This window comes from Xiphophorus hellerii, chromosome 16 (assembly GCF_003331165.1).
Source record: "Xiphophorus hellerii strain 12219 chromosome 16, Xiphophorus_hellerii-4.1, whole genome shotgun sequence".
NCBI classification, from domain to species: Eukaryota; Metazoa; Chordata; class Actinopteri; order Cyprinodontiformes; family Poeciliidae; genus Xiphophorus; species Xiphophorus hellerii.
Window position 1 is genome coordinate 24,566,990 of NC_045687.1, and position 27,656 is coordinate 24,594,645.

General features: G+C 38.8%; 6 protein-coding genes across 9 annotated transcripts; 4 read left to right on the top strand and 2 right to left on the bottom strand.

Annotated features, from left to right (window-relative positions):
• The first annotated feature begins 38 nt into the window (after positions 1 to 38).
• LOC116735504 (60S ribosomal protein L23) lies at positions 39 to 3,636 on the top strand. Its single transcript, XM_032587442.1, has 5 exons — positions 39 to 162; positions 874 to 957; positions 1,899 to 2,027; positions 2,999 to 3,112; positions 3,516 to 3,636. Exons 1-5 carry the CDS (start codon positions 150 to 152, stop codon positions 3,596 to 3,598), a joined length of 423 nt encoding a protein of 140 aa, XP_032443333.1. The 5' UTR covers positions 39 to 149; the 3' UTR covers positions 3,599 to 3,636.
• Positions 3,637 to 5,721: 2,085 nt separating this feature from the next.
• Positions 5,722 to 10,129, top strand: LOC116735495 (piggyBac transposable element-derived protein 4-like). Of its 3 annotated transcripts, XM_032587426.1 has the most exons (5): positions 5,735 to 5,918; positions 6,903 to 7,104; positions 7,344 to 7,421; positions 7,592 to 8,920; positions 8,995 to 9,652. In XM_032587426.1, coding segments are annotated over exons 1-5 (1,701 nt in total). In that variant the 5' UTR covers positions 5,735 to 5,827; the 3' UTR covers positions 8,996 to 9,652. The 3 variants fall into 3 exon arrangements, with proteins under 3 accessions (XP_032443318.1, XP_032443317.1, XP_032443316.1); XM_032587427.1 differs by lacking the exons at positions 7,592 to 8,920; positions 8,995 to 9,652 and adding an exon at positions 9,939 to 10,129 and having other exon boundaries at positions 5,722 to 5,918; XM_032587425.1 differs by having other exon boundaries at positions 5,759 to 5,918; positions 7,592 to 9,767.
• A 2,182-nt stretch (positions 10,130 to 12,311) lies between these two features.
• Positions 12,312 to 13,719, bottom strand: LOC116735501 (60S ribosomal protein L23-like). The gene is made up of 2 exons (XM_032587440.1): positions 13,603 to 13,719; positions 12,312 to 12,661 (listed from the first exon to the last, which is right to left on the bottom strand). Exons 1-2 carry the CDS (start codon positions 13,688 to 13,690, stop codon positions 12,432 to 12,434), a joined length of 318 nt encoding a protein of 105 aa, XP_032443331.1. The 5' UTR covers positions 13,691 to 13,719; the 3' UTR covers positions 12,312 to 12,431.
• A 211-nt stretch (positions 13,720 to 13,930) lies between these two features.
• LOC116735505 (60S ribosomal protein L23) lies at positions 13,931 to 17,528 on the top strand. Its single transcript, XM_032587443.1, has 5 exons — positions 13,931 to 14,054; positions 14,766 to 14,849; positions 15,791 to 15,919; positions 16,891 to 17,004; positions 17,408 to 17,528. Exons 1-5 carry the CDS (start codon positions 14,042 to 14,044, stop codon positions 17,488 to 17,490), a joined length of 423 nt encoding a protein of 140 aa, XP_032443334.1. The 5' UTR covers positions 13,931 to 14,041; the 3' UTR covers positions 17,491 to 17,528.
• A 2,098-nt stretch (positions 17,529 to 19,626) lies between these two features.
• LOC116735497 (piggyBac transposable element-derived protein 4-like) lies at positions 19,627 to 23,659 on the top strand. 2 transcript variants are annotated; one of them, XM_032587432.1, is made up of 5 exons: positions 19,627 to 19,810; positions 20,795 to 20,996; positions 21,236 to 21,313; positions 21,484 to 22,812; positions 22,887 to 23,659. In XM_032587432.1, coding segments are annotated over exons 1-5 (1,701 nt in total). In that variant the 5' UTR covers positions 19,627 to 19,719; the 3' UTR covers positions 22,888 to 23,659. The 2 variants fall into 2 exon arrangements, with proteins under 2 accessions (XP_032443323.1, XP_032443321.1); XM_032587430.1 differs by having other exon boundaries at positions 19,651 to 19,810; positions 21,484 to 23,659.
• Positions 23,660 to 26,203: 2,544 nt separating this feature from the next.
• On the bottom strand, positions 26,204 to 27,611 carry LOC116735500 (60S ribosomal protein L23-like). Its single transcript, XM_032587439.1, has 2 exons — positions 27,495 to 27,611; positions 26,204 to 26,553 (listed from the first exon to the last, which is right to left on the bottom strand). The coding sequence occupies exons 1-2, from the start codon at positions 27,580 to 27,582 to the stop codon at positions 26,324 to 26,326; spliced, it is 318 nt and encodes a 105-aa protein (XP_032443330.1). The 5' UTR covers positions 27,583 to 27,611; the 3' UTR covers positions 26,204 to 26,323.
• Between the last annotated feature and the right edge of the window lie 45 nt (positions 27,612 to 27,656).

Sequence of the window (27,656 nt, forward strand, 5' to 3'; positions counted from 1 at the left end):
ATCTTAAAGCAATCGAATTGAATGGTAAAGTGGTTTACATTTTTCCAACAGCACCTGAACATCTCACAGACTGATGACCCGGATGGATTTGTGTTCAACTTTATATCCCATAATTCCTTTCTTCGCCTTCCTCTTTCCCTTTCGCAGCAATGTCCAAGAGAGGTATGATAGACTGCCTGTAAAATCCACCTCCATCCACTGTTTTTTATCATACTGTGGAGAATGTAATATTACTGAAGTGTGAATAAGTATTCTCTATTATGTATTTCTGCTGCTCGTTGTAGATTTCTCAAAGTAGTTGACGATTAAAGTCTTGTAGCATCTCGCCTTTCTGGTGACTGCCGCCATATTTGTCTGTCAGGGCCATGTAGCATGGCAGCTAAAACATTCCGTTTTGAACTTGTATACTTTGCTCGTTCTCTTCGAGATCAACTGAGAACACAGTAAACCACCGCTTGCTTCATTTCTATCTAACCTGGGTTTTAAATAATGCTGCTGTGCTTCACAATATGTTTACTGAATGTAGCTAAAGCTAGCAGCAGCTAGCAACGTGAGCGGTGTTGGAGAACTACTGTAATTAATTCATAAGTTTCTACAGCACTCATTTAATAGATACACGGGTCAGACAACACATGGCTTTGTTAACTTTAATGAATGATTGTATTAGAACTGACTGAGCAGACAGACTAGCAGACAACTTCACATGGTCACTTCAGTGATGGTTAGTACTAAGCCGGGTTTTCAAGTTGCTTATTACAGCTGATCTGCAAACATGGTGACAGTCCAACTTGTTACTTATATTTTTTGCAGTTAAAGTAAGTAATTTTCAGGACAGGCTCCAGGCAGAAGATTATGATGTTTTCTCTATTTCAGGACGTGGTGGTTCATCTGGTGCAAAGTTCCGTATCTCACTGGGTCTCCCAGTGGGAGCGGTCATCAACTGTGCTGACAACACAGGTATGTGGCCGAAGATGTACATATGTTTAAACAGCAGATGATGAGAACGGGCAGTTATGTTGTTTCCATGAATAATGACTGAATGAAGCATCTTGTGAGAACAATAATCTGCCATTAATATGGTTAAGATTCAGTTTTTCACACTATTTTTTTGGTTTCCACTCAGAAAAAAGCAACTGGATCCTACAGTTGCATCTCTGTGTATCATAGTAACTTTTAAGATGTGTGCTCCCATTCAGAGCATGAATGGGAGCACACATCTGAAACTCCCATTCAGAGCATGAAGCTCTGAATGGGAGTTTTGCATTTAAAGCCACAAAGTCTGGGGAAGGTTCTCAAAAATTAAAAATTCTTGCTTTTGCTGTTTTTAATAAATACCAGATGACGTACTAATAAAATGAAACTACTCACCTGGTTTAAGAATGCCTCAAGGACTTCTTGTCTGAAGTGATGTTGCGTCTCTTAATGATGGACCTCCAGAGTGCAGTGAAAGATGACGTCATCACAGAGGGGGTCTTTAAAACGTAAATAATCTAAATTTAGCAGTCTAAATCTAAAACAATGCTATACTTTTCTATTTTTACCCATATTTGATCTTAAATCACACACTTTGGTCTTAAGTACGCAGCCCCCATGTCTCTTTCTCTTAAACTATTAATCAAGTTCAGGCAGAGCTGTACTTGGAGAGCCATTGTTCCACATGAAACAAAATGGTGGTAGGTTTTGTTTCTAATGTTCCTTCCAAAAGCACTTGCTCTGTCTGCCCAGTGGCTGGGTGAGTTGTCGTAGAAGGAGACAGTAAGTCATCACTGTGGGTGAGACGGCAGCTTCACTGTGGCTGACTGATCTCAATCAGGGATGAGACAAGCTGCTCAGTCTTTAATGTCTTCATGTCTCCCATGACGCTTATTTTCACTGATGGGGCCCCATCTGTCCCACAGGTGCCAAGAACTTGTACATAATCTCTGTAAAGGGCATCAAGGGGCGTCTGAACCGTCTGCCGGCTGCAGGAGTGGGTGACATGGTCATGGCCACAGTGAAAAAAGGCAAACCTGAGCTCAGGAAGAAGGGTGAGTCTGACCAGCCTGCAGCACCTCCACTCATACTGATGCTTCTGTGTCGTCAGTTAATCCTCACAATACGGGCCGTCATAATAAATTATGCGGGATGATGGATTGTCCCAGGAATTACAGCTATAAATGGTAATACTGTCATTTAACAAACATAATACAACCTCTAAAATGTCAAAAAATAAATAAAAATAAAACTTTATTGTCTAAAGAACATTCAACACTAGAATTGAAAAATATTTGAAATACATAAACAAAACCGTAATTAAAATGCATAATGAAGATTCTGTAACCAAAATTGCACTTCAGAAAGTATTAATCATTCAGCTTAATATTGTGTAAAATATTTGTGTACATAACAGGCAAACGTTGTGTACACTCACTGCTTCACAGTGGCTGCCAAATGTTTTTTCAAAATGGCGGCTTTTCAACGATTTTAAAGGAGAGCTTCTATTTAACAATATTTGTCCAAGTAGAAATGATAGAGGTCACATTAATTGATCACATGATTATGTATTTATTTATTGACAGACTTGCATGCTGATTTTAGGGTTCAAGTAACTTTTCAGTTTAACACTTCAGAAGTGGTCGTCTCAGAAATTTATAGGAAAAGAATTATGGTGTAAAAGTGTTGACCTTTGACCCTCCAGAGCATTGTGTTAACAGCTAGTCTGAGGGAGAGCCAGGAAAATAATCTTATCATTCTGAGTTAAAACAAGAAAGGTTGTGTTAGCAGTTAGCAGCATGTCAGATATTTAAAACGAAAAACTAATCAATAATTATCTATCGTCTGATATGAACCCCTTATATTGTGATACATTGTCAGCCGTATCGTCCTGCATTAACAGGAACATAAATCAGGTGTTCATGGTAAAATATTCAATGTTTTTTATTTTTACTCCATTTTTTAATGAGTTAAATTATAGATGTAATGCATTCCACGAGCTAAAGGTTTTCTAATGCTCCTTCAGTGCATCCTGCGGTGGTGATACGGCAACGGAAGTCGTATCGGCGAAAAGACGGTGTGTTCTTGTACTTTGAAGACAACGCTGGTGTCATCGTCAACAACAAAGGAGAAATGAAAGGTGGGTTTAGAGATCCGTGTTAGAACCAGGGGATGAAACCAGGGAACACCAACACACTCATGGTTGGGTCTGTTCAGTCCCAGGGCATCAACATGTCGTGGTTAGTTTAGGTGCAGTTGTTAAACCAACACTCCCTTCAAAAAGCACTTGCGTTGTCTGCTCAGTGGCTGGGTGAGTTGTCGTAGAAGGGCAGACTGAGTTCATCTCTTTGGGTGAGAAGGCAGTGACCCAGTGACTGACTTATCTCAATCAGAGATGAGACAGTATTCATATTATTCATATCTCACATCATCGTCTGGCTTCCTTATCAGTTTTAATGTAAAACCTTTGAATTGTGCCTTACTTGGTAACCAGCTTGATGTTTAGCCAATAGTGACAGATTTTTATTTGTATCCATGTTCAGGTTCAGCCATCACAGGACCAGTGGCCAAAGAGTGCGCTGACCTGTGGCCCAGGATCGCCTCCAATGCTGGCAGCATCGCCTGAAGAGAACCTGTTTGTTTTCAATAAAAACTGTTCACCAAGCTGCTTGTCCTGCTTGTTTGGCGTTCGTACCAGAACGGACGGGATAAAATTGTTCATCTACAACTGAGCTCAGTGATGGGTCCTGTGTGTCCAAGTTTTAAATGATCCTGCATTACGTATGGAGCTGCCACTAGATGGTGCACTGAAATGTGAGCATAAATCTAAAAATGTAGTTGGGTATATGTTTAATAACACCTGGAGGCGTCGAGGTGAAGAAATCAGTGCTGCAAGATCGGCCCTGATTTTCTTAATTTTGGGAGATCAGCCGACCTTGCATGAGAGAGGTTGGGCTGACCAGGTCATCTTTGCATGTTTGCAGTTAATAGTGACCCCACTGTTGGCAACTAAGTGACTTTCTTGCTATATTAACAATTCAGAGAAAGAAAATCAGTATTAGCCAAAATCCAAATTGGCAGGTCAGGGTTTTAGAGATGGTAATCAATGCATACTTCAATTCTTTTCACTGGAAAACATCAATTGAGGCCAAAATGTTAATTTAAAGGGATTTAATCTGGATATTGAAAAGCTTGATCCTAGGGCTGTTCCTCATCTAATGTTTTAACTTTTATCAGAAGTGGAAGAAAAAAAAACGTTCAGTAATGCCTTTATTGTAAAAATGGACAGTAACATAAATGAGGATTTTTTTTGTTAGCTGAAATAGAGGAAAGTAGCAGTGTGTTGGGTGGTTCCCTGAGGTTTCATCAAACTAGCGATTTTAATAGTGAAATAAGTCAAGCTGTCCTGATCACTACAGCATTAAGATTTGACTACAAATCATATTAAACTGTGTACTCTTCACTAACCGAAGCATATCTGGGTAATGGTTTGAGGAAACATATAAACTACACAGAAGCTGTTCAATAGAGTTTAAAATAGTAAATAGCATGAGTTTTGCTTTATGGATATCATTATTACTTGTTTATGTATTTATAAATTATAGTCTGGATTTTTATTTTTTTAAAACTCGGTTAAAAAGCCATATCTTAAAGCAATCGAATTGAATGGTAAAGTGGTTTACATTTTTCCAACAGCACCTGAACATCTCACAGACTGATGACCCGGATGGATTTGTGTTCAACTTTATATCCCATAATTCCTTTCTTCGCCTTCCTCTTTCCCTTTCGCAGCAATGTCCAAGAGATAGTGATGGTGAGATGAAGCCTCAGAGGCATTGAACCACTTCAGCCAACTGGTTCGAGAAAGGGTTCATTTCTTGAAGCTTCATGTGCACACGAAACCACCTACTGGCCAGGTGTATAATCACAGCCAGCTGTATCTTAACACGTGTGATGCATTGAATTTTTGTCTATTATGGCTCTTGGGAATAACTTCACAAAAGGTGTAGGACGAATTCATTTGTCTATATAAATTATGCATACACATATGTGTATAATAAAATATTGTTTGAATGTATTCTTTGTGTGTAATTATTCCCAAAATAGTAGTGTCATGTGATATGGCATGTTGTGTAACAATGTTTTTCTGTGACTCTAGAAAAATGGCCTGGGCTTAATCAGGCAGAGGACAGTGAAAGTGCCTGTGGAACTAGGGAGGGGGTAGTGAATAGGCTAATGCTTGTGTAACTTGGATGATTTCATGCATTTTTATTAAGAAACAACAATTTCTCCACAGTTTTTGGTTTCAAACGATTTCTCTTTTTTGACACTACATGGATGAGGTGTTATTATTGTACCCCAACTCCTTGGAGCACAATAAACACCTCACCTTTACAGAAAATAAGAAACAGTGAAAAATACAGTTCCTCATAAGCAAACCTAATGCATCTGCACATGTTCAGTTCACCTTACCTTGTTAGGGCTTATCAAATTGAAATGTCCCCACATAGGGGAAATCCTCCTCTTTCTCGCCGGCTCCATCCTACTCCTATCCTGTCCTCGCACTCCTAAATCTCCTAACTATCTATCTCTCTCCTAAACTCTCCAAACACCAAACTAACTGTCTCAAACTAAATAACCATTATCCAAACTCTGTTATCCAAACTATCAAAACTCTATCCACTCTCTCAACTGACCGTAACTCGCCTACAACAACCCACATTTTGAATGGAGCCTGTGGGGTTTCCAAAGCTGTCAAACCCCGCGCCAAACTCTGAGCCACTTCCCGAAGCAGTCACGTGGTACAGCCGGGCAGCGAGGCTTCGGACGTCATCGTTTTCGGCTCCTCCCCTAAATGAAGCAGGCTTCGATACGCGCTTTCCGGAAACGCTCCCTCCATTACTCGACACACGCCTCGAAGGCTCGGCACATCACTACCAAGAGAGGTATGATAGACTGCCTGTAAAATCCACCTCCATCCACTGTTTTTTATCATACTGTGGAGAATGTAATATTACTGAAGTGTGAATAAGTATTCTCTATTATGTATTTCTGCTGCTCGTTGTAGATTTCTTAAAGTAGTTGACGATTAAAGTCTTGTAGCATCTCGCCTTTCTGGTGACTGCCGCCATATTTGTCTGTCAGGGCCATGTAGCATGGCAGCTAAAACATTCCGTTTTGAACTTGTATACTTTGCTCGTTCTCTTCGAGATCAACTGAGAACACAGTAAACCACCGCTTGCTTCATTTCTATCTAACCTGGGTTTTAAATAATGCTGCTGTGCTTCACAATATGTTTACTGAATGTAGCTAAAGCTAGCAGCAGCTAGCAACGTGAGCGGTGTTGGAGAACTACTGTAATTAATTCATAAGTTTCTACAGCACTCATTTAATAGATACACGGGTCAGACAACACATGGCTTTGTGTTGTCCCGACCGGTGGGTCCAGCTGCCACGTGACCTCGGCTTGCTCTGTAAACAAAGGCTCCACGTGCCTTTAATTTTTTTTTTTTTTATTATTATCCTCTAAAAGAGGCATTAATCTTTCAAAAATTATTCCGCATAAAGGTTTTGCCCAAAATGTTAAGATCTTAGAGCTATTTAAAAACAGCTGATGAGATATAAAGGTCCTCGGGCAATGACGCAACTGCCCGGAAAACACCCGATCAGCTGATCATCACGGCCATTTTGTGGCTTCACGAGACAGTGGAAAGACTCTCAGAGCATGGCACAAGATGTCGGCTATGCAAAATCATGACGTATTTTCCGGAACCCTGTCTAAACGTCTGCGCTCTCCGTGCGCTAGCTACACTATTCAAATGCGCTCAGTGAATGGTTCTTTTCGGGATAGGTTTCGATGGGCGTAGTTCGAAGTATTCAAATAAGGTGTGTACAGTGAAAATTCTCATGTCACTTGTGCTCTGCGACAGAACAACGGTTTTTCGATTTGCTACGAGCGGAGCTAACTCTAGCAAAAATTAGCTCAACTGCAATGGCGCGGAGGAAGATGTCAGTGGAAGAAATGTTTCGGAGCGATGTTGAGCTGGAAGACTCTTCTGATAGCTGGTGGGATTCGGACGAGGAGGAAGAGGAAGAGCCGGACACAGCTGACAGACTTGATCTCGGTGATATGTAAGTTTTCCCCCGCAATTTTGCACAAAATATTTGATGTTTTGGTTCTATTTATTTATTTATTTATTTCTGTGATTATATGCTTGTAATAACGGCAGGAAGTAAAACCATGTGGTTATTTATTTATTTATGTTTTACTAAAATATGTTTTATTTTACTAGTAAGGATTTCATGTTTACTTTGGTTCATTACTTTGTAATAAACCTCTAATTCTTCAAATACTTTATTGTTATTTATAGTCAAGTGGAAGCCGAACCATCAAGCTCAGATGGAGCTGAACCTCCCCCCACCTCTCATGATTCTTCATCTTCTTTGAGGTAAGATGTCCATTATGCCAAAAAAATTGTTACAAAATAAGAAATGTGTTGTCACAGTGCAACATTGGTGTGTTTGCTTTATTTTATAAGACTATGTGATGCAGCTTCATTTTCAGTATGTCATTTTTTGTCAAATTTAGTCTTCAATATATTTCATTCTGTTTCCACAGTGGAGATTGTGCAGGAGAGGCTGATGAAGACTATGTTCCAACAGTTCCTTTGAGGTCTTCAGGGCGTGGAAGAGCTCCAGCCCCAAAAAGAACAACAACCACACACAAAAAGGCAAGGAAACGACAGAAAGTCAGCTCCTCAGCGCACCAACAACAAGGCGAGGATTGTTGGCACACCTTAGAGGAACTTGATACGGAGCCCGGATGTCCATTATTTACTCCAAAGAAAGACCCAGGACCTCAGATTGACTCTACAAAAAGTTGGTCACCCCTGAGCTTGTTCAAGCTTTTCTTTAGTGCCTACACCATTCGGGAAATAATCAAAAACACAAATGAAAATGCACACCGTTTACTTGCAGCTGGAAAAAAATTCAAATGGTCACCTTTGACAGTGGGCGATTTTTACAAATTTTTAGCCATAATTATATTCAGCGGACTGGTGCAAGTACCTTCAAAGCCAGACTTCTGGCGAACAAAATGGCCATATAATTTTCCATTTCCACGTAGCTGCATGACCCGTGACAGATTTGAGTCCATCCTTTGGTCCCTTCACCTGTCCAACATCAAAAAAGATGAAGAAAATGAGCAAAAAAAGGGAACTCCTCACTATGATCGGCTATTCAAACTGAAACCACTTTATGACGACATCAGAGTTGCCTGCAAGGCTCATTTTCAACCAATGCGAGAAATATGTATTGATGAACGGATGGTGGCCAGTAAAGCACGAATTGACTTCAAGCAATTTATGAGGGACAAGCCTACCAGGTTTGGGTATAAACTGTTTGTTTTGGCTGATTCCAGGACTGGTTATACCTGGAATTTTTTCATTTACCAGGGGAAGTCTGCCGTTGTTCGGGAAGAAGATCTCAGCACCACATCAGTAATGGACCTCATGGATTTTGGACTTTTAGGAAAGGGCTACCATTTATATGTGGACAATTTCTACAGTAGTCCTTACCTATTTCAAAAACTGGCTTCAAACAGCACTGCTGCATGTGGCACCATCCGGGAAAATCGTGTGGGATTCTTCAAAACAACACTGAACAACCTTCCAAGATCTGCACAGAGGGGAGAGATGCGGTGGATCAGAAAAGATGGACTCCTATTTAACAAGTGGAAGGACTCCAAGGAGGTGACGGTCTGCAGCACCTTCCACAAATCTTTCAGTGGAGCAACTGTAAAGAGGAGAGTCAAAGAGGCAGGGCACTGGGTAGTGAAAGATATTCCCGTTCCTGACTCTGTGAAAGACTACAATAAATTTATGGGAGGAGTTGATCTGTCTGATGCACTGATCCAATACTACTCAGTCAGAAACAAGACAATGAAGTGGTATAAGACTTTTTTTTACCATTTTATTGACATTTCTGTTGTAAATAGTTTCATTATGTTCAAAATGCTTGCAGAAAAAAGAGAGGAAAAGGCCATTTCCCAACGGCAATTCAGAGAGAAACTCATGGAGGAGCTCATACTGGAGTCCAAAGGAGAAACAGCTTGTCCTCAACCAAGCACATCATTTTCGGCTCAACCCGGTGCATTCAAATGCCCTGGGTCAGTTCCCAGATACTTTGGGGGAACAGCAGAGGAAAAGCGAAGGATTTGTGTGTGGTGCAAGCAGAATGGCAGTAAGAGAAAAACACCACTGTACTGTCCCAAATGTAACGTTGCCCTCTGTCTTCAGCCAGACAGAAATTGCTTTGAGGACTACCACAAAAAGTTGTAGTTTGTGGTAGTGTAGTTGTGTAGTTTTTTTTAATTTTTGAACTTTTTTTTTTTTGGTGGTGGTGGTGGTGGTGGTGGTGGATTTTCAAAATTGTTTATTTGTTCTTGGAAATTACTTCAAAAAGTATTTTTGACTGTTTTACCTTGTTTCAATAAAAATTTTCTATTTGGAGTCAAAGAAAGAGCTTTCAGTTCATCATTATTATACATATTATACTGTGCACAATGGTACATTTTGCATATAAATGGGGTAAATGTCATGACCAATGGTTATATTATATGTAGAAAGTATCATTAGATGGTAATAAGCTATTTAATTTTAACAAACCCCCAGTATTGATGTAAAAAACACATTTGGCACAGTTTGGTGACATTTTTGGATAAATGTGCCAAAATGGCCTCTCCGCCTAAGAAATTTCTCACTAATACCATTCTAAAATAAATATGATTCATCTGATTGAGTCCAGATTTGGTATACTTTTACACAACATTTAGATTTAAAAGTCTGTACTACTTTTTTGTGCTATAAATAATATTTTGGTAGTGTTTTGCAATGTTTATTTCAAAGAAAATTTTGGCGAGGTTCAAAAAATGCAAAATATTTTGTATTTTGTCCCTAATATTTCAGGCAGGGTCAAAGCTACAATGGTGCTGACACCAGAAAACCATTCTATGACATCTTACCTTTACAGAGGTACCAAAAGTTTCTTCTTAAATCTAATAGCTGTGAGGCTATAAGTGATTTACTTTTGTGTGTTTTTGTCAGGCAGAAATTTATTTATACCCCCTGAGGGTGTAAGAGGATTGTAGAGGCGCTCTTTCTAAAAGTGCAAAAATATTTAATAAACAACTCTATGGAAAGAAATGAAATAAAAATCAGCTAGTAGTTAGTTTGATACAAATGTGAGAATTTTGTTCCACGAGTAACAGAAACTATTGTGAACCAGCAACACAACAGATACATCAAAGCTTAAAAAAATAATTTGGAGCCTGGCCTAATGGATCAAACTGCCAAATGTCACTGATACTGATACTAAAACCCTGCTGCTGCATTCTCCAGTAATAACTTAGTCACCATCAGTTCACAGCACGAACTTAGAACTTCTTGTCATCCTATATCCTCTCTGAGTGTACAACACTAATATGTGTTGTTCACATTTTATTTATTTATTTTTTTTTTAAGAAAAATAACATAAAATGACACATATGATCTGTAATTCTGAACCTGCCCATTTTTTGACTTCAAACTCAGAAATGTCCAAGTTCTTTTCTAAAACATTTCTGAGATTAATCTCAAAATTACTGAGTTTTTTTTGGCAGAAATGTACCCTTTTTTTTATCTTGATCTGCAATGGCCCTAATACGCCGTCGTAGACATTAAAAAGTGCGGAACAATAGACCCCACCGGTAAGTTATGCAAAGAGCATCAAGAAACAATTAGTCATTTATTCTGGAGTTGTCACATCACAAGAATATTTAGGAAAGAATGTAATAACTTTATAATTATGTGTAATTTTATGTGATTTTTCTTTCTAGCTTTTATACACATTAAACCTTTGTCCAGTAGGGGACAGCAAACAACTTTAGCACTGAGCTCTTTTCAAACTTTGAGATGAAGTTACAACCTGACTGGCTTTTTATATCTGTGCTGAAATGATTTGGTTTTGATGGTATGTAAAACACAAAATATAACATATTTACTAATTTTATTGAGAAATGTGATGCCTGTGACGTCACTAATTTAAACCACTCAGACTGTTCAGGTGAAGGGAGTCACCATGTCACAACTAAACATTTAATTAAACGGACCAGCTGTAAACCTAACAAGACATTTACGTTTCCATTTCTTCATGGACCAAACCTGAATCCAAAAGAGAATCTGGGAAAAGAAAATGATGTTCACAGACGTTCTCCACCCAACTTGAGTTTCAACAACTTTGCATCCAAGGTTCTTATACAGACATAATTCAACCTGGGCTGCTGGGAAGAGTCTTTACATCATTTCAATTAAAAAAAAATCTTAATATGGTTGTCCCAAGTTAAAAAAATAAAACAGGTTTCACAGCACATTAAACGATCACTATGAAAGACAAGAAGCACAGCAAACGTCTTGATGCATTTTTCTTCAAATTAAGAATACATTTTGCAAAAATAAATATTTGCCTCTCAAAAATGAGAATATCATGGAACATGTAATTTCTTGAAAAAGTTCAGGCAAATAGCACATGGATTAATTCCACACACAGTGATATGTAATGTATTACCCAAAATGAATGTGGTCACATTTGAATCTAGAATAATGATTTTGTAATGTCCATGTTTTCTGTACTCAATTCTTGGTTGTGGCTCCTTCTACACTAATCTTGACAGTGAAACAGTGAAAAGCCTGAGAGACAGCCAGCCAGCACCATGAAGAAACAGAATGCAGATGTAAAATAAGGTCTTGCTGAACCGATCAGCAAAAAACAAAACAAACAATTGGAGAAAATCAACTAAAACTCAACTTGTTTTAACTCAGAATGATAAGATTATTTTCCTGGCTCTCCCTCAGACTAGCTGTTAACACAATGCTCTGGAGGGTCAAAGGTCAACACTTTTACACCATAATTCTTTTCCTATAAATTTCTGAGACGACCACTTCTGAAGTGTTAAACTGAAAAGTTACTTGAACCCTAAAATCAGCATGCAAGTCTGTCAATAAATAAATACATAATCATGTGATCAATTAATGTGACCTCTATCATTTCTACTTGGACAAATATTGTTAAATAGAAGCTCTCCTTTAAAATCGTTGAAAAGCCGCCATTTTGAAAAAACATTTGGCAGCCACTGTGAAGCAGTGAGTGTACACAACGTTTGCCTGTTATGTACACAAATATTTTACACAATATTAAGCTGAATGATTAATACTTTCTGAAGTGCAATTTTGGTTACAGAATCTTCATTATGCATTTTAATTACGGTTTTGTTTATGTATTTCAAATATTTTTCAATTCTAGTGTTGAATGTTCTTTAGACAATAAAGTTTTATTTTTATTTATTTTTTGACATTTTAGAGGTTGTATTATGTTTGTTAAATGACAGTATTACCATTTATAGCTGTAATTCCTGGGACAATCCATCATCCCGCATAATTTATTATGACGGCCCGTATTGTGAGGATTAACTGACGACACAGAAGCATCAGTATGAGTGGAGGTGCTGCAGGCTGGTCAGACTCACCCTTCTTCCTGAGCTCAGGTTTGCCTTTTTTCACTGTGGCCATGACCATGTCACCCACTCCTGCAGCCGGCAGACGGTTCAGACGCCCCTTGATGCCCTTTACAGAGATTATGTACAAGTTCTTGGCACCTGTGGGACAGATGGGGCCCCATCAGTGAAAATAAGCGTCATGGGAGACATGAAGACATTAAAGACTGAGCAGCTTGTCTCATCCCTGATTGAGATCAGTCAGCCACAGTGAAGCTGCCGTCTCACCCACAGTGATGACTTACTGTCTCCTTCTACGACAACTCACCCAGCCACTGGGCAGACAGAGCAAGTGCTTTTGGAAGGAACATTAGAAACAAAACCTACCACCATTTTGTTTCATGTGGAACAATGGCTCTCCAAGTACAGCTCTGCCTGAACTTGATTAATAGTTTAAGAGAAAGAGACATGGGGGCTGCGTACTTAAGACCAAAGTGTGTGATTTAAGATCAAATATGGGTAAAAATAGAAAAGTATAGCATTGTTTTAGATTTAGACTGCTAAATTTAGATTATTTACGTTTTAAAGACCCCCTCTGTGATGACGTCATCTTTCACTGCACTCTGGAGGTCCATCATTAAGAGACGCAACATCACTTCAGACAAGAAGTCCTTGAGGCATTCTTAAACCAGGTGAGTAGTTTCATTTTATTAGTACGTCATCTGGTATTTATTAAAAACAGCAAAAGCAAGAATTTTTAATTTTTGAGAACCTTCCCCAGACTTTGTGGCTTTAAATGCAAAACTCCCATTCAGAGCTTCATGCTCTGAATGGGAGTTTCAGATGTGTGCTCCCATTCATGCTCTGAATGGGAGCACACATCTTAAAAGTTACTATGATACACAGAGATGCAACTGTAGGATCCAGTTGCTTTTTTCTGAGTGGAAACCAAAAAAATAGTGTGAAAAACTGAATCTTAACCATATTAATGGCAGATTATTGTTCTCACAAGATGCTTCATTCAGTCATTATTCATGGAAACAACATAACTGCCCGTTCTCATCATCTGCTGTTTAAACATATGTACATCTTCGGCCACATACCTGTGTTGTCAGCACAGTTGATGACCGCTCCCACTGGGAGACCCAGTGAGATACGGAACTTTGCACCAGATGAACCACCACAAATCATATTAAACTGTGTACTCTTCACTAACCGAAGCATATCTGGGTAATGGTTTGAGGAAACATATAAACTACACAGAAGCTGTTCAATAGAGTTTAAAATAGTAAATAGCATGAGTTTTGATTTATGGATATCATTATTACTTGTTTATGTATTTATAAATTATAGTCTGGATTTTTATTTTTTTAAAACTCGGTTAAAAAGCCATATCTTAAAGCAATCGAATTGAATGGTAAAGTGGTTTACATTTTTCCAACAGCACCTGAACATCTCACAGACTGATGACCCGGATGGATTTGTGTTCAACTTTATATCCCATAATTCCTTTCTTCGCCTTCCTCTTTCCCTTTCGCAGCAATGTCCAAGAGAGGTATGATAGACTGCCTGTAAAATCCACCTCCATCCACTGTTTTTTATCATACTGTGGAGAATGTAATATTACTGAAGTGTGAATAAGTATTCTCTATTATGTATTTCTGCTGCTCGTTGTAGATTTCTCAAAGTAGTTGACGATTAAAGTCTTGTAGCATCTCGCCTTTCTGGTGACTGCCGCCATATTTGTCTGTCAGGGCCATGTAGCATGGCAGCTAAAACATTCCGTTTTGAACTTGTATACTTTGCTCGTTCTCTTCGAGATCAACTGAGAACACAGTAAACCACCGCTTGCTTCATTTCTATCTAACCTGGGTTTTAAATAATGCTGCTGTGCTTCACAATATGTTTACTGAATGTAGCTAAAGCTAGCAGCAGCTAGCAACGTGAGCGGTGTTGGAGAACTACTGTAATTAATTCATAAGTTTCTACAGCACTCATTTAATAGATACACGGGTCAGACAACACATGGCTTTGTTAACTTTAATGAATGATTGTATTAGAACTGACTGAGCAGACAGACTAGCAGACAACTTCACATGGTCACTTCAGTGATGGTTAGTACTAAGCCGGGTTTTCAAGTTGCTTATTACAGCTGATCTGCAAACATGGTGACAGTCCAACTTGTTACTTATATTTTTTGCAGTTAAAGTAAGTAATTTTCAGGACAGGCTCCAGGCAGAAGATTATGATGTTTTCTCTATTTCAGGACGTGGTGGTTCATCTGGTGCAAAGTTCCGTATCTCACTGGGTCTCCCAGTGGGAGCGGTCATCAACTGTGCTGACAACACAGGTATGTGGCCGAAGATGTACATATGTTTAAACAGCAGATGATGAGAACGGGCAGTTATGTTGTTTCCATGAATAATGACTGAATGAAGCATCTTGTGAGAACAATAATCTGCCATTAATATGGTTAAGATTCAGTTTTTCACACTATTTTTTTGGTTTCCACTCAGAAAAAAGCAACTGGATCCTACAGTTGCATCTCTGTGTATCATAGTAACTTTTAAGATGTGTGCTCCCATTCAGAGCATGAATGGGAGCACACATCTGAAACTCCCATTCAGAGCATGAAGCTCTGAATGGGAGTTTTGCATTTAAAGCCACAAAGTCTGGGGAAGGTTCTCAAAAATTAAAAATTCTTGCTTTTGCTGTTTTTAATAAATACCAGATGACGTACTAATAAAATGAAACTACTCACCTGGTTTAAGAATGCCTCAAGGACTTCTTGTCTGAAGTGATGTTGCGTCTCTTAATGATGGACCTCCAGAGTGCAGTGAAAGATGACGTCATCACAGAGGGGGTCTTTAAAACGTAAATAATCTAAATTTAGCAGTCTAAATCTAAAACAATGCTATACTTTTCTATTTTTACCCATATTTGATCTTAAATCACACACTTTGGTCTTAAGTACGCAGCCCCCATGTCTCTTTCTCTTAAACTATTAATCAAGTTCAGGCAGAGCTGTACTTGGAGAGCCATTGTTCCACATGAAACAAAATGGTGGTAGGTTTTGTTTCTAATGTTCCTTCCAAAAGCACTTGCTCTGTCTGCCCAGTGGCTGGGTGAGTTGTCGTAGAAGGAGACAGTAAGTCATCACTGTGGGTGAGACGGCAGCTTCACTGTGGCTGACTGATCTCAATCAGGGATGAGACAAGCTGCTCAGTCTTTAATGTCTTCATGTCTCCCATGACGCTTATTTTCACTGATGGGGCCCCATCTGTCCCACAGGTGCCAAGAACTTGTACATAATCTCTGTAAAGGGCATCAAGGGGCGTCTGAACCGTCTGCCGGCTGCAGGAGTGGGTGACATGGTCATGGCCACAGTGAAAAAAGGCAAACCTGAGCTCAGGAAGAAGGGTGAGTCTGACCAGCCTGCAGCACCTCCACTCATACTGATGCTTCTGTGTCGTCAGTTAATCCTCACAATACGGGCCGTCATAATAAATTATGCGGGATGATGGATTGTCCCAGGAATTACAGCTATAAATGGTAATACTGTCATTTAACAAACATAATACAACCTCTAAAATGTCAAAAAATAAATAAAAATAAAACTTTATTGTCTAAAGAACATTCAACACTAGAATTGAAAAATATTTGAAATACATAAACAAAACCGTAATTAAAATGCATAATGAAGATTCTGTAACCAAAATTGCACTTCAGAAAGTATTAATCATTCAGCTTAATATTGTGTAAAATATTTGTGTACATAACAGGCAAACGTTGTGTACACTCACTGCTTCACAGTGGCTGCCAAATGTTTTTTCAAAATGGCGGCTTTTCAACGATTTTAAAGGAGAGCTTCTATTTAACAATATTTGTCCAAGTAGAAATGATAGAGGTCACATTAATTGATCACATGATTATGTATTTATTTATTGACAGACTTGCATGCTGATTTTAGGGTTCAAGTAACTTTTCAGTTTAACACTTCAGAAGTGGTCGTCTCAGAAATTTATAGGAAAAGAATTATGGTGTAAAAGTGTTGACCTTTGACCCTCCAGAGCATTGTGTTAACAGCTAGTCTGAGGGAGAGCCAGGAAAATAATCTTATCATTCTGAGTTAAAACAAGAAAGGTTGTGTTAGCAGTTAGCAGCATGTCAGATATTTAAAACGAAAAACTAATCAATAATTATCTATCGTCTGATATGAACCCCTTATATTGTGATACATTGTCAGCCGTATCGTCCTGCATTAACAGGAACATAAATCAGGTGTTCATGGTAAAATATTCAATGTTTTTTATTTTTACTCCATTTTTTAATGAGTTAAATTATAGATGTAATGCATTCCACGAGCTAAAGGTTTTCTAATGCTCCTTCAGTGCATCCTGCGGTGGTGATACGGCAACGGAAGTCGTATCGGCGAAAAGACGGTGTGTTCTTGTACTTTGAAGACAACGCTGGTGTCATCGTCAACAACAAAGGAGAAATGAAAGGTGGGTTTAGAGATCCGTGTTAGAACCAGGGGATGAAACCAGGGAACACCAACACACTCATGGTTGGGTCTGTTCAGTCCCAGGGCATCAACATGTCGTGGTTAGTTTAGGTGCAGTTGTTAAACCAACACTCCCTTCAAAAAGCACTTGCGTTGTCTGCTCAGTGGCTGGGTGAGTTGTCGTAGAAGGGCAGACTGAGTTCATCTCTTTGGGTGAGAAGGCAGTGACCCAGTGACTGACTTATCTCAATCAGAGATGAGACAGTATTCATATTATTCATATCTCACATCATCGTCTGGCTTCCTTATCAGTTTTAATGTAAAACCTTTGAATTGTGCCTTACTTGGTAACCAGCTTGATGTTTAGCCAATAGTGACAGATTTTTATTTGTATCCATGTTCAGGTTCAGCCATCACAGGACCAGTGGCCAAAGAGTGCGCTGACCTGTGGCCCAGGATCGCCTCCAATGCTGGCAGCATCGCCTGAAGAGAACCTGTTTGTTTTCAATAAAAACTGTTCACCAAGCTGCTTGTCCTGCTTGTTTGGCGTTCGTACCAGAACGGACGGGATAAAATTGTTCATCTACAACTGAGCTCAGTGATGGGTCCTGTGTGTCCAAGTTTTAAATGATCCTGCATTACGTATGGAGCTGCCACTAGATGGTGCACTGAAATGTGAGCATAAATCTAAAAATGTAGTTGGGTATATGTTTAATAACACCTGGAGGCGTCGAGGTGAAGAAATCAGTGCTGCAAGATCGGCCCTGATTTTCTTAATTTTGGGAGATCAGCCGACCTTGCATGAGAGAGGTTGGGCTGACCAGGTCATCTTTGCATGTTTGCAGTTAATAGTGACCCCACTGTTGGCAACTAAGTGACTTTCTTGCTATATTAACAATTCAGAGAAAGAAAATCAGTATTAGCCAAAATCCAAATTGGCAGGTCAGGGTTTTAGAGATGGTAATCAATGCATACTTCAATTCTTTTCACTGGAAAACATCAATTGAGGCCAAAATGTTAATTTAAAGGGATTTAATCTGGATATTGAAAAGCTTGATCCTAGGGCTGTTCCTCATCTAATGTTTTAACTTTTATCAGAAGTGGAAGAAAAAAAAACGTTCAGTAATGCCTTTATTGTAAAAATGGACAGTAACATAAATGAGGATTTTTTTTGTTAGCTGAAATAGAGGAAAGTAGCAGTGTGTTGGGTGGTTCCCTGAGGTTTCATCAAACTAGCGATTTTAATAGTGAAATAAGTCAAGCTGTCCTGATCACTACAGCATTAAGATTTGACTACAAATCATATTAAACTGTGTACTCTTCACTAACCGAAGCATATCTGGGTAATGGTTTGAGGAAACATATAAACTACACAGAAGCTGTTCAATAGAGTTTAAAATAGTAAATAGCATGAGTTTTGCTTTATGGATATCATTATTACTTGTTTATGTATTTATAAATTATAGTCTGGATTTTTATTTTTTTAAAACTCGGTTAAAAAGCCATATCTTAAAGCAATCGAATTGAATGGTAAAGTGGTTTACATTTTTCCAACAGCACCTGAACATCTCACAGACTGATGACCCGGATGGATTTGTGTTCAACTTTATATCCCATAATTCCTTTCTTCGCCTTCCTCTTTCCCTTTCGCAGCAATGTCCAAGAGATAGTGATGGTGAGATGAAGCCTCAGAGGCATTGAACCACTTCAGCCAACTGGTTCGAGAAAGGGTTCATTTCTTGAAGCTTCATGTGCACACGAAACCACCTACTGGCCAGGTGTATAATCACAGCCAGCTGTATCTTAACACGTGTGATGCATTGAATTTTTGTCTATTATGGCTCTTGGGAATAACTTCACAAAAGGTGTAGGACGAATTCATTTGTCTATATAAATTATGCATACACATATGTGTATAATAAAATATTGTTTGAATGTATTCTTTGTGTGTAATTATTCCCAAAATAGTAGTGTCATGTGATATGGCATGTTGTGTAACAATGTTTTTCTGTGACTCTAGAAAAATGGCCTGGGCTTAATCAGGCAGAGGACAGTGAAAGTGCCTGTGGAACTAGGGAGGGGGTAGTGAATAGGCTAATGCTTGTGTAACTTGGATGATTTCATGCATTTTTATTAAGAAACAACAATTTCTCCACAGTTTTTGGTTTCAAACGATTTCTCTTTTTTGACACTACATGGATGAGGTGTTATTATTGTACCCCAACTCCTTGGAGCACAATAAACACCTCACCTTTACAGAAAATAAGAAACAGTGAAAAATACAGTTCCTCATAAGCAAACCTAATGCATCTGCACATGTTCAGTTCACCTTACCTTGTTAGGGCTTATCAAATTGAAATGTCCCCACATAGGGGAAATCCTCCTCTTTCTCGCCGGCTCCATCCTACTCCTATCCTGTCCTCGCACTCCTAAATCTCCTAACTATCTATCTCTCTCCTAAACTCTCCAAACACCAAACTAACTGTCTCAAACTAAATAACCATTATCCAAACTCTGTTATCCAAACTATCAAAACTCTATCCACTCTCTCAACTGACCGTAACTCGCCTACAACAACCCACATTTTGAATGGAGCCTGTGGGGTTTCCAAAGCTGTCAAACCCCGCGCCAAACTCTGAGCCACTTCCCGAAGCAGTCACGTGGTACAGCCGGGCAGCGAGGCTTCGGACGTCATCGTTTTCGGCTCCTCCCCTAAATGAAGCAGGCTTCGATACGCGCTTTCCGGAAACGCTCCCTCCATTACTCGACACACGCCTCGAAGGCTCGGCACATCACTACCAAGAGAGGTATGATAGACTGCCTGTAAAATCCACCTCCATCCACTGTTTTTTATCATACTGTGGAGAATGTAATATTACTGAAGTGTGAATAAGTATTCTCTATTATGTATTTCTGCTGCTCGTTGTAGATTTCTTAAAGTAGTTGACGATTAAAGTCTTGTAGCATCTCGCCTTTCTGGTGACTGCCGCCATATTTGTCTGTCAGGGCCATGTAGCATGGCAGCTAAAACATTCCGTTTTGAACTTGTATACTTTGCTCGTTCTCTTCGAGATCAACTGAGAACACAGTAAACCACCGCTTGCTTCATTTCTATCTAACCTGGGTTTTAAATAATGCTGCTGTGCTTCACAATATGTTTACTGAATGTAGCTAAAGCTAGCAGCAGCTAGCAACGTGAGCGGTGTTGGAGAACTACTGTAATTAATTCATAAGTTTCTACAGCACTCATTTAATAGATACACGGGTCAGACAACACATGGCTTTGTGTTGTCCCGACCGGTGGGTCCAGCTGCCACGTGACCTCGGCTTGCTCTGTAAACAAAGGCTCCACGTGCCTTTAATTTTTTTTTTTTTTATTATTATCCTCTAAAAGAGGCATTAATCTTTCAAAAATTATTCCGCATAAAGGTTTTGCCCAAAATGTTAAGATCTTAGAGCTATTTAAAAACAGCTGATGAGATATAAAGGTCCTCGGGCAATGACGCAACTGCCCGGAAAACACCCGATCAGCTGATCATCACGGCCATTTTGTGGCTTCACGAGACAGTGGAAAGACTCTCAGAGCATGGCACAAGATGTCGGCTATGCAAAATCATGACGTATTTTCCGGAACCCTGTCTAAACGTCTGCGCTCTCCGTGCGCTAGCTACACTATTCAAATGCGCTCAGTGAATGGTTCTTTTCGGGATAGGTTTCGATGGGCGTAGTTCGAAGTATTCAAATAAGGTGTGTACAGTGAAAATTCTCATGTCACTTGTGCTCTGCGACAGAACAACGGTTTTTCGATTTGCTACGAGCGGAGCTAACTCTAGCAAAAATTAGCTCAACTGCAATGGCGCGGAGGAAGATGTCAGTGGAAGAAATGTTTCGGAGCGATGTTGAGCTGGAAGACTCTTCTGATAGCTGGTGGGATTCGGACGAGGAGGAAGAGGAAGAGCCGGACACAGCTGACAGACTTGATCTCGGTGATATGTAAGTTTTCCCCCGCAATTTTGCACAAAATATTTGATGTTTTGGTTCTATTTATTTATTTATTTATTTCTGTGATTATATGCTTGTAATAACGGCAGGAAGTAAAACCATGTGGTTATTTATTTATTTATGTTTTACTAAAATATGTTTTATTTTACTAGTAAGGATTTCATGTTTACTTTGGTTCATTACTTTGTAATAAACCTCTAATTCTTCAAATACTTTATTGTTATTTATAGTCAAGTGGAAGCCGAACCATCAAGCTCAGATGGAGCTGAACCTCCCCCCACCTCTCATGATTCTTCATCTTCTTTGAGGTAAGATGTCCATTATGCCAAAAAAATTGTTACAAAATAAGAAATGTGTTGTCACAGTGCAACATTGGTGTGTTTGCTTTATTTTATAAGACTATGTGATGCAGCTTCATTTTCAGTATGTCATTTTTTGTCAAATTTAGTCTTCAATATATTTCATTCTGTTTCCACAGTGGAGATTGTGCAGGAGAGGCTGATGAAGACTATGTTCCAACAGTTCCTTTGAGGTCTTCAGGGCGTGGAAGAGCTCCAGCCCCAAAAAGAACAACAACCACACACAAAAAGGCAAGGAAACGACAGAAAGTCAGCTCCTCAGCGCACCAACAACAAGGCGAGGATTGTTGGCACACCTTAGAGGAACTTGATACGGAGCCCGGATGTCCATTATTTACTCCAAAGAAAGACCCAGGACCTCAGATTGACTCTACAAAAAGTTGGTCACCCCTGAGCTTGTTCAAGCTTTTCTTTAGTGCCTACACCATTCGGGAAATAATCAAAAACACAAATGAAAATGCACACCGTTTACTTGCAGCTGGAAAAAAATTCAAATGGTCACCTTTGACAGTGGGCGATTTTTACAAATTTTTAGCCATAATTATATTCAGCGGACTGGTGCAAGTACCTTCAAAGCCAGACTTCTGGCGAACAAAATGGCCATATAATTTTCCATTTCCACGTAGCTGCATGACCCGTGACAGATTTGAGTCCATCCTTTGGTCCCTTCACCTGTCCAACATCAAAAAAGATGAAGAAAATGAGCAAAAAAAGGGAACTCCTCACTATGATCGGCTATTCAAACTGAAACCACTTTATGACGACATCAGAGTTGCCTGCAAGGCTCATTTTCAACCAATGCGAGAAATATGTATTGATGAACGGATGGTGGCCAGTAAAGCACGAATTGACTTCAAGCAATTTATGAGGGACAAGCCTACCAGGTTTGGGTATAAACTGTTTGTTTTGGCTGATTCCAGGACTGGTTATACCTGGAATTTTTTCATTTACCAGGGGAAGTCTGCCGTTGTTCGGGAAGAAGATCTCAGCACCACATCAGTAATGGACCTCATGGATTTTGGACTTTTAGGAAAGGGCTACCATTTATATGTGGACAATTTCTACAGTAGTCCTTACCTATTTCAAAAACTGGCTTCAAACAGCACTGCTGCATGTGGCACCATCCGGGAAAATCGTGTGGGATTCTTCAAAACAACACTGAACAACCTTCCAAGATCTGCACAGAGGGGAGAGATGCGGTGGATCAGAAAAGATGGACTCCTATTTAACAAGTGGAAGGACTCCAAGGAGGTGACGGTCTGCAGCACCTTCCACAAATCTTTCAGTGGAGCAACTGTAAAGAGGAGAGTCAAAGAGGCAGGGCACTGGGTAGTGAAAGATATTCCCGTTCCTGACTCTGTGAAAGACTACAATAAATTTATGGGAGGAGTTGATCTGTCTGATGCACTGATCCAATACTACTCAGTCAGAAACAAGACAATGAAGTGGTATAAGACTTTTTTTTACCATTTTATTGACATTTCTGTTGTAAATAGTTTCATTATGTTCAAAATGCTTGCAGAAAAAAGAGAGGAAAAGGCCATTTCCCAACGGCAATTCAGAGAGAAACTCATGGAGGAGCTCATACTGGAGTCCAAAGGAGAAACAGCTTGTCCTCAACCAAGCACATCATTTTCGGCTCAACCCGGTGCATTCAAATGCCCTGGGTCAGTTCCCAGATACTTTGGGGGAACAGCAGAGGAAAAGCGAAGGATTTGTGTGTGGTGCAAGCAGAATGGCAGTAAGAGAAAAACACCACTGTACTGTCCCAAATGTAACGTTGCCCTCTGTCTTCAGCCAGACAGAAATTGCTTTGAGGACTACCACAAAAAGTTGTAGTTTGTGGTAGTGTAGTTGTGTAGTTTTTTTTAATTTTTGAACTTTTTTTTTTTTGGTGGTGGTGGTGGTGGTGGTGGTGGATTTTCAAAATTGTTTATTTGTTCTTGGAAATTACTTCAAAAAGTATTTTTGACTGTTTTACCTTGTTTCAATAAAAATTTTCTATTTGGAGTCAAAGAAAGAGCTTTCAGTTCATCATTATTATACATATTATACTGTGCACAATGGTACATTTTGCATATAAATGGGGTAAATGTCATGACCAATGGTTATATTATATGTAGAAAGTATCATTAGATGGTAATAAGCTATTTAATTTTAACAAACCCCCAGTATTGATGTAAAAAACACATTTGGCACAGTTTGGTGACATTTTTGGATAAATGTGCCAAAATGGCCTCTCCGCCTAAGAAATTTCTCACTAATACCATTCTAAAATAAATATGATTCATCTGATTGAGTCCAGATTTGGTATACTTTTACACAACATTTAGATTTAAAAGTCTGTACTACTTTTTTGTGCTATAAATAATATTTTGGTAGTGTTTTGCAATGTTTATTTCAAAGAAAATTTTGGCGAGGTTCAAAAAATGCAAAATATTTTGTATTTTGTCCCTAATATTTCAGGCAGGGTCAAAGCTACAATGGTGCTGACACCAGAAAACCATTCTATGACATCTTACCTTTACAGAGGTACCAAAAGTTTCTTCTTAAATCTAATAGCTGTGAGGCTATAAGTGATTTACTTTTGTGTGTTTTTGTCAGGCAGAAATTTATTTATACCCCCTGAGGGTGTAAGAGGATTGTAGAGGCGCTCTTTCTAAAAGTGCAAAAATATTTAATAAACAACTCTATGGAAAGAAATGAAATAAAAATCAGCTAGTAGTTAGTTTGATACAAATGTGAGAATTTTGTTCCACGAGTAACAGAAACTATTGTGAACCAGCAACACAACAGATACATCAAAGCTTAAAAAAATAATTTGGAGCCTGGCCTAATGGATCAAACTGCCAAATGTCACTGATACTGATACTAAAACCCTGCTGCTGCATTCTCCAGTAATAACTTAGTCACCATCAGTTCACAGCACGAACTTAGAACTTCTTGTCATCCTATATCCTCTCTGAGTGTACAACACTAATATGTGTTGTTCACATTTTATTTATTTATTTTTTTTTTAAGAAAAATAACATAAAATGACACATATGATCTGTAATTCTGAACCTGCCCATTTTTTGACTTCAAACTCAGAAATGTCCAAGTTCTTTTCTAAAACATTTCTGAGATTAATCTCAAAATTACTGAGTTTTTTTTGGCAGAAATGTACCCTTTTTTTTATCTTGATCTGCAATGGCCCTAATACGCCGTCGTAGACATTAAAAAGTGCGGAACAATAGACCCCACCGGTAAGTTATGCAAAGAGCATCAAGAAACAATTAGTCATTTATTCTGGAGTTGTCACATCACAAGAATATTTAGGAAAGAATGTAATAACTTTATAATTATGTGTAATTTTATGTGATTTTTCTTTCTAGCTTTTATACACATTAAACCTTTGTCCAGTAGGGGACAGCAAACAACTTTAGCACTGAGCTCTTTTCAAACTTTGAGATGAAGTTACAACCTGACTGGCTTTTTATATCTGTGCTGAAATGATTTGGTTTTGATGGTATGTAAAACACAAAATATAACATATTTACTAATTTTATTGAGAAATGTGATGCCTGTGACGTCACTAATTTAAACCACTCAGACTGTTCAGGTGAAGGGAGTCACCATGTCACAACTAAACATTTAATTAAACGGACCAGCTGTAAACCTAACAAGACATTTACGTTTCCATTTCTTCATGGACCAAACCTGAATCCAAAAGAGAATCTGGGAAAAGAAAATGATGTTCACAGACGTTCTCCACCCAACTTGAGTTTCAACAACTTTGCATCCAAGGTTCTTATACAGACATAATTCAACCTGGGCTGCTGGGAAGAGTCTTTACATCATTTCAATTAAAAAAAAATCTTAATATGGTTGTCCCAAGTTAAAAAAATAAAACAGGTTTCACAGCACATTAAACGATCACTATGAAAGACAAGAAGCACAGCAAACGTCTTGATGCATTTTTCTTCAAATTAAGAATACATTTTGCAAAAATAAATATTTGCCTCTCAAAAATGAGAATATCATGGAACATGTAATTTCTTGAAAAAGTTCAGGCAAATAGCACATGGATTAATTCCACACACAGTGATATGTAATGTATTACCCAAAATGAATGTGGTCACATTTGAATCTAGAATAATGATTTTGTAATGTCCATGTTTTCTGTACTCAATTCTTGGTTGTGGCTCCTTCTACACTAATCTTGACAGTGAAACAGTGAAAAGCCTGAGAGACAGCCAGCCAGCACCATGAAGAAACAGAATGCAGATGTAAAATAAGGTCTTGCTGAACCGATCAGCAAAAAACAAAACAAACAATTGGAGAAAATCAACTAAAACTCAACTTGTTTTAACTCAGAATGATAAGATTATTTTCCTGGCTCTCCCTCAGACTAGCTGTTAACACAATGCTCTGGAGGGTCAAAGGTCAACACTTTTACACCATAATTCTTTTCCTATAAATTTCTGAGACGACCACTTCTGAAGTGTTAAACTGAAAAGTTACTTGAACCCTAAAATCAGCATGCAAGTCTGTCAATAAATAAATACATAATCATGTGATCAATTAATGTGACCTCTATCATTTCTACTTGGACAAATATTGTTAAATAGAAGCTCTCCTTTAAAATCGTTGAAAAGCCGCCATTTTGAAAAAACATTTGGCAGCCACTGTGAAGCAGTGAGTGTACACAACGTTTGCCTGTTATGTACACAAATATTTTACACAATATTAAGCTGAATGATTAATACTTTCTGAAGTGCAATTTTGGTTACAGAATCTTCATTATGCATTTTAATTACGGTTTTGTTTATGTATTTCAAATATTTTTCAATTCTAGTGTTGAATGTTCTTTAGACAATAAAGTTTTATTTTTATTTATTTTTTGACATTTTAGAGGTTGTATTATGTTTGTTAAATGACAGTATTACCATTTATAGCTGTAATTCCTGGGACAATCCATCATCCCGCATAATTTATTATGACGGCCCGTATTGTGAGGATTAACTGACGACACAGAAGCATCAGTATGAGTGGAGGTGCTGCAGGCTGGTCAGACTCACCCTTCTTCCTGAGCTCAGGTTTGCCTTTTTTCACTGTGGCCATGACCATGTCACCCACTCCTGCAGCCGGCAGACGGTTCAGACGCCCCTTGATGCCCTTTACAGAGATTATGTACAAGTTCTTGGCACCTGTGGGACAGATGGGGCCCCATCAGTGAAAATAAGCGTCATGGGAGACATGAAGACATTAAAGACTGAGCAGCTTGTCTCATCCCTGATTGAGATCAGTCAGCCACAGTGAAGCTGCCGTCTCACCCACAGTGATGACTTACTGTCTCCTTCTACGACAACTCACCCAGCCACTGGGCAGACAGAGCAAGTGCTTTTGGAAGGAACATTAGAAACAAAACCTACCACCATTTTGTTTCATGTGGAACAATGGCTCTCCAAGTACAGCTCTGCCTGAACTTGATTAATAGTTTAAGAGAAAGAGACATGGGGGCTGCGTACTTAAGACCAAAGTGTGTGATTTAAGATCAAATATGGGTAAAAATAGAAAAGTATAGCATTGTTTTAGATTTAGACTGCTAAATTTAGATTATTTACGTTTTAAAGACCCCCTCTGTGATGACGTCATCTTTCACTGCACTCTGGAGGTCCATCATTAAGAGACGCAACATCACTTCAGACAAGAAGTCCTTGAGGCATTCTTAAACCAGGTGAGTAGTTTCATTTTATTAGTACGTCATCTGGTATTTATTAAAAACAGCAAAAGCAAGAATTTTTAATTTTTGAGAACCTTCCCCAGACTTTGTGGCTTTAAATGCAAAACTCCCATTCAGAGCTTCATGCTCTGAATGGGAGTTTCAGATGTGTGCTCCCATTCATGCTCTGAATGGGAGCACACATCTTAAAAGTTACTATGATACACAGAGATGCAACTGTAGGATCCAGTTGCTTTTTTCTGAGTGGAAACCAAAAAAATAGTGTGAAAAACTGAATCTTAACCATATTAATGGCAGATTATTGTTCTCACAAGATGCTTCATTCAGTCATTATTCATGGAAACAACATAACTGCCCGTTCTCATCATCTGCTGTTTAAACATATGTACATCTTCGGCCACATACCTGTGTTGTCAGCACAGTTGATGACCGCTCCCACTGGGAGACCCAGTGAGATACGGAACTTTGCACCAGATGAACCACCACAAATCATATTAAACTGTGTACTCTTCACTAACCGAAGCATATCTGGGTAATGGTTTGAGGAAACATATAAACTACACAGAA

Bases quoted from the DNA above. Each gene is read 5' to 3' on its own strand.
- LOC116735504 (XM_032587442.1), top strand. The intron at 2,028-2,998 runs GTGAGTCTGACC...ATGCTCCTTCAG, and splicing joins ACCTGAGCTCAGGAAGAAGG to TGCATCCTGCGGTGGTGATA. The intron at 3,113-3,515 runs GTGGGTTTAGAG...ATCCATGTTCAG, and splicing joins CAACAAAGGAGAAATGAAAG to GTTCAGCCATCACAGGACCA.
- LOC116735495 (XM_032587425.1), top strand. From the start codon at position 5,828: ATGAAGCAGGCTTCGATACGCGCTTTCCGGAAACGCTCCCTCCATTAC. The intron at 5,919-6,902 runs GTATGATAGACT...GCTCTGCGACAG, and splicing joins GCACATCACTACCAAGAGAG to AACAACGGTTTTTCGATTTG. The intron at 7,422-7,591 runs GTAAGATGTCCA...CTGTTTCCACAG, and splicing joins GATTCTTCATCTTCTTTGAG to TGGAGATTGTGCAGGAGAGG.
- LOC116735501 (XM_032587440.1), bottom strand. From the start codon at position 13,690: ATGATTTGTGGTGGTTCATCTGGTGCAAAGTTCCGTATCTCACTGGGT. The intron at 12,662-13,602 runs GTATGTGGCCGA...TCTGTCCCACAG, and splicing joins CAACTGTGCTGACAACACAG to GTGCCAAGAACTTGTACATA.
- LOC116735505 (XM_032587443.1), top strand. The intron at 15,920-16,890 runs GTGAGTCTGACC...ATGCTCCTTCAG, and splicing joins ACCTGAGCTCAGGAAGAAGG to TGCATCCTGCGGTGGTGATA. The intron at 17,005-17,407 runs GTGGGTTTAGAG...ATCCATGTTCAG, and splicing joins CAACAAAGGAGAAATGAAAG to GTTCAGCCATCACAGGACCA.
- LOC116735497 (XM_032587430.1), top strand. From the start codon at position 19,720: ATGAAGCAGGCTTCGATACGCGCTTTCCGGAAACGCTCCCTCCATTAC. The intron at 19,811-20,794 runs GTATGATAGACT...GCTCTGCGACAG, and splicing joins GCACATCACTACCAAGAGAG to AACAACGGTTTTTCGATTTG. The intron at 20,997-21,235 runs GTAAGTTTTCCC...TGTTATTTATAG, and splicing joins AGACTTGATCTCGGTGATAT to TCAAGTGGAAGCCGAACCAT.
- LOC116735500 (XM_032587439.1), bottom strand. From the start codon at position 27,582: ATGATTTGTGGTGGTTCATCTGGTGCAAAGTTCCGTATCTCACTGGGT. The intron at 26,554-27,494 runs GTATGTGGCCGA...TCTGTCCCACAG, and splicing joins CAACTGTGCTGACAACACAG to GTGCCAAGAACTTGTACATA.